Source organism: Rattus norvegicus, chromosome 18, assembly GCF_021556685.1.
Source record: "Rattus norvegicus strain SHRSP/BbbUtx chromosome 18, alternate assembly SHRSP_T2T, whole genome shotgun sequence".
Taxonomy (NCBI): Eukaryota; Metazoa; Chordata; class Mammalia; order Rodentia; family Muridae; genus Rattus; species Rattus norvegicus.
Genome location: NC_141551.1, coordinates 4,242,656 through 4,250,000, shown reverse-complemented (window position 1 = coordinate 4,250,000; position 7,345 = coordinate 4,242,656). Strand labels below are relative to the sequence as shown.

Here is a 7,345-nt window from a genome sequence, read left to right as displayed (position 1 = left end):
TATACTGTCACTATTGTTTTTTTTTCAAGTTAAAATTTTATATATACATTTTTAAAAGATAAAATATTTTATTTGTACATATAATTTTTTCCACTTTCAGGAAAGAAAACTGATTTTCTGAGGAATTCATGTGATTCTAATCTGGTAGTAAAGTCAGATTGAAAAATTACTTTTGTGTCCTCTCTCTCTCCTCTCTCTCTCTCTCTCTCTCTCTCTCTCTCTCTCTCTCTTTCTTTGTGTGTGTGTGTGTGTGTGTGTGTGTGTGTGTGTGTGTAGACCTGGCGTTCACCAAGTAGGCTTACAGTTTATATGGATAGCAGAGTGGATGACAGATGAACCAGTGAGCATTGCCATGAAGCCCACGGAGATCTTGAAGGAAGACCTTATAGGGAGGATGGCCTTGAACTAGGGTTGGGAACGCAATGTATGCATTTTCGGACTGGAGAAAACTGTGACTGTTTGCACATGTGACACCTATTATCTCATTCAAAGATTTGGTAGAAACAAAGTAAAAGGTGTTCTAAGTAAACTAGTATTTCTAAGAAAGTATCCTGTCTCATGGTGATCACAATAGTATCTTCAGCATTATGGAGGTGCACGCTCTTGTTCTAGATAGAAGGTTGCCTAAATTGAGATTGAGTTTGCTACATAGACCAAAGAAGCAAGAACTTTCTCATTGTTTTTAAAACATACCCCATTAAAGATTGTGCAGTAGAATCATGAAAAAAGACAAATTGAGCTTTTTACTGGTCTCTAAAGTTAGGCTTTTCCCAGTATGATCTTCTAGCAGCTTTTTATGACTTTAAAAATATTTTCAGTACAAAGATAATTTTCTCCTCTAAGTTATCAATAATATTCTGTTGGAGGTCAAATAAGGTAACATAGTGACCATTTTGCATTTGTGCTGGCCACTTAGTTCCAAACACTAACAGCCTAAATTTGTTAATGATTCTTAGTTGTTCACCTTTCTAAAAGTTCCTGGTTCTTTCTCTGTGTGTAACAATATCCGTATGTAAACATCATTGTCCACAAAGCCAGCCCATGGGAGCTGGTCTTGTATACCTTTAAGGTAGATCATAAGCCAGGGGTCCTCAGGTCCTAAAGCAAACTGCCACAAAAATTAAGATTTAGCTCAAGAACTTGTTTTAACAATAGATTGCCAGAGAAATGAAGTTGTGTGTGTGTGTGTGTGTGTGTGTGTGTGTGTGTGTGTGTGTGTGTGTACCTGAGAATTGAACAGAGAGCCCCCATGTGCCTGTTATACCTTTGCTCTGACCTATGCTCTCAGATTCTGAAACTGATGACGATTACTGTGAAACCGATGACGATTACTGTTTGGCGGTAGTGCTGTGTGCACACATTGTGTGTGTGTGTGTGTTTAGAAAGATTGTAGAATAAGTACATTTGCTTAAATACAGTTAAGTATTCCTTACGTGTTTGGACACTAAATACTTGTTTTGTATTAATCAAGGTTCTAAATCAGAAATTATACAGCCTAGGTTTTATTGGGGATGATTAAGTGTTTGATGGTATTTACTTAAAAACAGATCCATGATTTCATCTTAATGTTATTTGTCACAAAAGTGGAGAATTACTAGATTACCCAGAACATTTATGGATGACAAAGGCTGAGTGTGATTTTCTCGCTCATGTCTCACAGTTGTGTGTGACATCTGTGACATTTCTATTGCTGGAGTTCCAGACATTCAGCAAGTGCCACTTTCTTAGCCATTTGACAAGCAAGTGAAAAGAAACCTTGCTGGTATGTATCAAAGATTCAAATACAAAGACAACATATGTAAAGCCGTGTACTTCAGAGTCTAGCAGCTTTCAGTCATCTGTGCCGGTCAGGGTAGCGGTCCCCAGGGAACTGCTGAGGAGTGGGAAGAAAAGGCATGCTCTTGGCCTGTGTGTCTGGGTTAAAGAAGACGACTCATTTCTTTCTTTATTTTTTTCCTGTTGTTTTTTTACTTCTGCCTTAGAAATTTGGATATTTTTCCTAAATAAGACCCTATTCCTTCAATCACATTAATGGAATTTGGAATATTTGAGGCAAGATTGAGGAAGCCTGGTATTTAGAGTTTACCCCTCTGAGAGATGATCGTAAACACCTAAACACACGTTTTTGGTGATTTGCCTGAGTTCCTAAACTTTCTCCTCTTCAGAACATTATTTCTTTGTGGTTGGAAGTGTTTGTGTCTTAGTGGGCCCACTGGTCACGGCTGGGATCCACTGTGCACAACATGACACTTGTAAAACTGGCGTTTGAGTTACTTAAGCTTGTGGGACTATTGGCCTCACTTCTGGTCTCAACATTATTTTAAATAAGTCAAGATTATTTGAAATACAAAGAATGTTGCAGGTTTTCTTTTTCAGTTCTATTTTAGTGAAATGTTTTCTTAAATATTAAGGATTTTATTTGGTTAGAAGAATAAATTAAATGATCTTAGGGTGTAATTAACAAAAGGCCAAACATTTCTCTTGCATCCTGTGTAGACAGGGCATCCACAACATTTTCTAGCTTTCTCTCACAGGCTTTGTTTTTGCTTTTTACTTTTAATGGGTAAATGTCTGCTTGGCAGAGCCAGGGTCTGATATTGCTATTTCCTTCTTTGTCCCTAGCTTAAGCATACAGTACCAGGCAGCGGGCTTCCATAGGAGACTGAAAGTGCAAATACCCATTTATAGGAAACATTTCTCCAAGTAAGAGGAAGTTGAATTAATGCCACCGCCAGACACGTTAGCTTCCATGTCAACCACAAAAGTAGTTGTCTCGTTTTAGCACTGCGCTTTTGAATAAAATGACTTACCCAGCAGAGATGGTGGTGAGAGGAAGCCTGTGTTGTGGGCAGTGCTCTCTGCCCTGGTGATGCTTCCTTTAGCCTCAGAGCACTGCCCAGTTCCTGGAGCTCTCGAAGCCTGAGCTCCGCCCCTTTCTTACTGGCCGATTAGCAGGTGCTAACTGCAGTGCTAAGAAGCTGCCTGTCCCTGCAGCACAGCAGGCAGCAGGGTGGGGGCTGGTAACGTGACTGCTGCTGGCCTTACTTCAGAGCTCACTCATGCAGACACCCATTTCTGTTTGTTCATAGATATGCTTCCATCATTTCTTCAGAAAGCTGACGTGCTCTCCGAAGCTTCTAGAGAGACTTGTGTGGCGCTGAGTGACTGTCTTAATCTCTTCACTAAACAGGAAGGGGTAGGTCATCCAGAGTTGGGTTTTTTTTTTTCTTTTAAAGATTTGTTTATTTATATGAGTATACATAGCTATCTTCAGACACACCAGAAGAGGGCATCAGATCCCATTACAGGTGGTTGTGAGCCACCATGTGGTTGCTGGGATTTGAACCCAGGACCTCTGGAAGAGCAGTCGGTGCTCTTAACCGCTGAGCCATCCCTCCAGCCCCAGAGTTGGATTTTTAAAAGCAATTGCTTGGGTGTCACCTGTCTAACTAGCTGGTAAGCCATTGTGTTCAAGCTGTCCAAAAGTAGTTCTAAATTGATATTATCAAAGGAAACGAAGACTTCATTTTCCATCAGAATTCAGAATGGCCTCACTCCTGTTCAGGTGCTTGTGACATTTCCTTAGGAGGGTAGGAGCACATGTTAGGACAAACGTGCACGTGAAAGTCGCGGAAGGCCTTGCACCTAGGAGATAGGGCGCTGTTCCACTGGCTCTGTAAACTGAGCTGCGTGGTGAACTGCAGCAGGGTGCCTGCCGCTGGACCCCGACCTCAGCAGGAGCAGTAAGTATGTCCACTAGTGACTACACTGCTCTGAACTGTTCTCTGGTTGTCTGCGCTAGTGTTTTTCTTGTCTGTGGGATTTTTAAATTTCCATTTTCATTTTATTATTTTCTACATATATGTTCCATCTTAATTTTCTGAATTAATATATCTAATTTATTTTTGTTATAATTTTATTTATAATTTTTGGTTAGAAATTGGGATTGATAAATCAGAAACATACAACTGGTTTTATGTTTCTTTTTTATGCAGATATTGACTACTTGTTCTCTCATGAGTAAAGTGGAAGCCTTGCAAAGCCATACACAAGTTTTCAAATTCTGCCTTTGTATGTGTATCACAGATGTCATACATGATATGTTTATGTGGAAGAAAAGAAACATTATTATGGACTCATTAAAAACAGTCTTTAAAAGAATTCTGTCACAGCCACAGGCAAACCTTAGCTGTGCGTTGAGCATTTCACTCATTCCTTAGCTTATTTTTCAGAGAGGCTGCAGTGTGGTCAAGCTTATTCCTCAGAGTCATGATCTTCCTGCCTTGACCTCCACACTGCTGTGATGACTGTGCTTTGTCAGAGACATCGGTGTGTTCTCTTCCCACAATATCAGTTTATTGAATAATAGTGCTAACAGGGCTGGCAGACGGCTCAGTGGTTAGACATGCTTGCTGCTCTTACAGAGGACCCAGGCTGGCAGACGGCTCAGTGTTTAGCATGCTTGCTGCTCTTACAGAGGACCCAGGCTGGCAGACGGCTCAGTGGTTAGACATGCTTGCTGCTCTTACAGAGGATCCAGGCTGGCAGACGGCTCAGTGTTTAGCATGCTTGCTGCTCTTACAGAGGACCCAGGCTGGCAGACGGCTCAGTGGTTAGACATGCTTGCTGCTCTTACAGAGGACCCAGGCTGGCAGACGGCTCAGTGGTTAGACATGCTTGCTGCTCTTACAGAGGACCCAGGCTGGCAGACGGCTCAGTGGTTAGACATGCTTGCTGCTCTTACAGAGGACCCAGGCTGGCAGACGGCTCAGTGGTTAGACATGCTTGCTGCTCTTACAGAGGACCCAGGCTGGCAGACGGCTCAGTGATTAGACATGCTTGCTGCTCTTACAGAGGACCCAGGCCAGGTTCTTAAGCGCCCAGTTGCTTGACTCACACCTGCCTATCCCTGCAGCTCTAGGAGACCTAGGCTCTGGGCCTGTGCTTGAGTGCACATCTCGCCTCGATCCCACCATACACACACACATAATTTAAAATAATTAAAAAGACTTTACAATCTCTGATAAAAGTACATTTATAAATTAAGTCAATTTTTTGGTTGTAATTCACTATGTACTTCTGATTTTGCTTGACTGACTGGTTATTTGCAGTCTATTCCAAGCTTAACTCTAAAGATCAGGCATGTGCTTCATGTAAGAAATGCACGATGCTGAATGGCGAGGGAGGATTAAAGAGGCTGCAAAGGGCCCAAGCAGGTAGGACCAGAGCTGAGACCAAGGCAGGCCGTTAGGTAAGGCATCAGGGAACCTGGCCAGAGGTCTTGGGATGGCAGTGGGCAGAGCCTATTTGAGGGCGAGCTGATTTAAGGTGCAGGTCCCAGACCAGGTAGATTGCACTTTGAATGGTCTGTGTGAGGTGACTCAGAGACAAAGTTGCAGGGTCATTGCAGGTTGATATCGGCTCCTGATGGGTTTATATCAGGTGGGTGCTGCCACAGCACAGCATTAAGTATCCTTCCTGGTTGTGAGGGGGTTTGAGCCTATGTGTGCTGGGTGCTGTGTTCCTGGACCTGGTTTTTCTAATACTGCTTTCGCATGCTCCCGCGTGACTGTTTTCCTTTGCTCAGTTGATAGGTGATGTTTTGCTTGGCATGAGTAAGCTAGCTTTTGTCTGTGCATGCTTTGTCCTCTACAGCTGATCATCGTTTGTCTGCACACAGCAGATACAGTCATTCTGCATCAGCAAATGACGTTGCGAAAAATGGTCACCCAGGGTAAGGAACAGCCTGGAAGATGTTGTTTTGTACACCCTAGAGCAAACATGACCAGCTTGTTCTCCTCGACCTTCTCACCATTTCATCTTTAAATGATTAAATGTCAGTTTCTCCAAAAACACTCCTCCCTGTTCGGCATTTCTGGTTTGGCAGTTGGCATAACTTCATGTGCTAGTTTGTTTAAGTGAGGGTGGTACGGTGTTCTGAGTACACCTGAACCGAGAGTATAACTTTGGGGCCAAATTATACCGCTGGCTTTATCTGGTATTTAGCACTCTGTAAATCCAAGTCTCTTGTTTTTGTATGTAGTACCTAATGAGTGTGTGTAGACCTTTTTGTTCAAGGGAAGGATGATTTTAAGGCTGAGTAGAAATTAAGTTGGCATACATTTAATTTCTGGAGAAATACATGTTTTAATTTTTAAATTACTCCTTAATAAAGTAGTGTATAACTCATCTCTTAGTGTTGGCTTAGTGGTAAGACTGTTAAATTTTTTAGTCTCTAAACTTTGCCAGGAAGATTAAGTGCAGTAGTGTAAACAGAAGGCCCTGCTGCACTCAGACTCTGACTAAAACCTGGCAGTATTAATCCTAATTCATTACCCTGTGGTCCCTTTTCTCTGGGTCTTTACTATTTCATTTGCCGTGCTTTGAGAAAAGGTAGTCATCTCAGGAAACTTTTCATGAATGCTGTGTGTAATGTGATGGCACGTGTTCTCAGCATGTGGGCTAAGGCAGGAGAGTCACCATGATTTTGAAGACAGCTTGGACCATATACTGGGTTTGAGGCCATCTTGGGCTACATAGTGAGACTCTGCCTACTCCTCCCTTTCTCTTGGGATGGTTCTGTTTTGTTCCTGGAATTATTGCCTGCCATCTAAGTAGCAGTGAGTGGTCCCTGCACTTTGATATCTGGTAAAGGAGACAGACAGGAAGATGTCAGGAGCCCTGGTCACAAAGTCTAGTGGGCCTGCTTTAAATTTCAGTCTTTGACCAATTGTATGATGGGTTTCCGTAAAGCAAAATGTCTAAATAATGCAGGGTCAAATGCATAGGCACACAAGGAGTGTAGCATACTTGAACAGTTTTTACTTAGTAACTCGTATGTAATATTTCAAACTTTTAGTATACCTTTAAGATAGTTTTTCGGAAACATTGTGAAATTTCATCTCTCAGTAAGATGTATCAGTTTCCTTCTGAGAAATGAGGGGAAATGAGAAATAAATAAGTAGTTTCTATGAAGTTTTTCTTTCTTCCTTTTTCACCACCACCACCACCACCACCACCACCACCACCACCACCACCACCACCACCACCACCACCACCACCACACGATCATCTTCAGACAGGTTTTCAATACATAGCCATGACTGACTTTGAACTCTCAATGTACCTACCTCAGCTTCCAGAGTGCTGGGGTTACAGGCAGGAACCAGCAGGCCAGACTTGACGTTTGTCCTTCAAATGTAGTAGAATCACAGCATAGGGGCTGCTAGCGTAGTCAGGATCACAGTGGCATGATGTAATGCCTTACTTATCTGCAAGTATAAGTTGCACTTTTCCTGCTTTATTAAATTTATTTATTAAGAGAGCAATCATAAACTTAGAGGTC

The 7,345-nt window shown here is 42.2% G+C and overlaps 1 protein-coding gene and 1 long non-coding RNA gene across 35 annotated transcripts in view; one reads left to right on the top strand and one right to left on the bottom strand.

Moving 5' to 3' along the window:
- Positions 1 to 3,167, bottom strand: part of LOC102546723 (uncharacterized) — a 14,234-nt gene extending 11,067 nt beyond the window's left edge. For 2 of the 3 annotated variants that reach the window (XR_015642767.1, XR_015642768.1), the window contains exon 1: positions 2,811 to 3,153. This is a non-coding gene — a long non-coding RNA (uncharacterized LOC102546723). Of the gene's footprint in view, positions 1 to 2,810 lie in introns of all 3 variants that reach the window. The other variant, XR_015642769.1, reaches the window with a different exon arrangement.
- The window catches only part of Osbpl1a (oxysterol binding protein-like 1A), a 205,195-nt gene that overhangs the window by 85,135 nt on the left and 112,715 nt on the right, over positions 1 to 7,345 (top strand). For 20 of the 32 annotated variants that reach the window (XM_087592207.1, XM_087592205.1, XM_087592211.1 and 17 more), the window contains 1 exon segment: positions 3,090 to 3,196. The exons of 10 other annotated variants lie outside the window; for them this stretch is intronic. In XM_087592207.1, the coding sequence (XP_087448333.1) occupies positions 3,090 to 3,196 (107 nt within the window). 32 annotated transcript variants of the gene reach the window in all.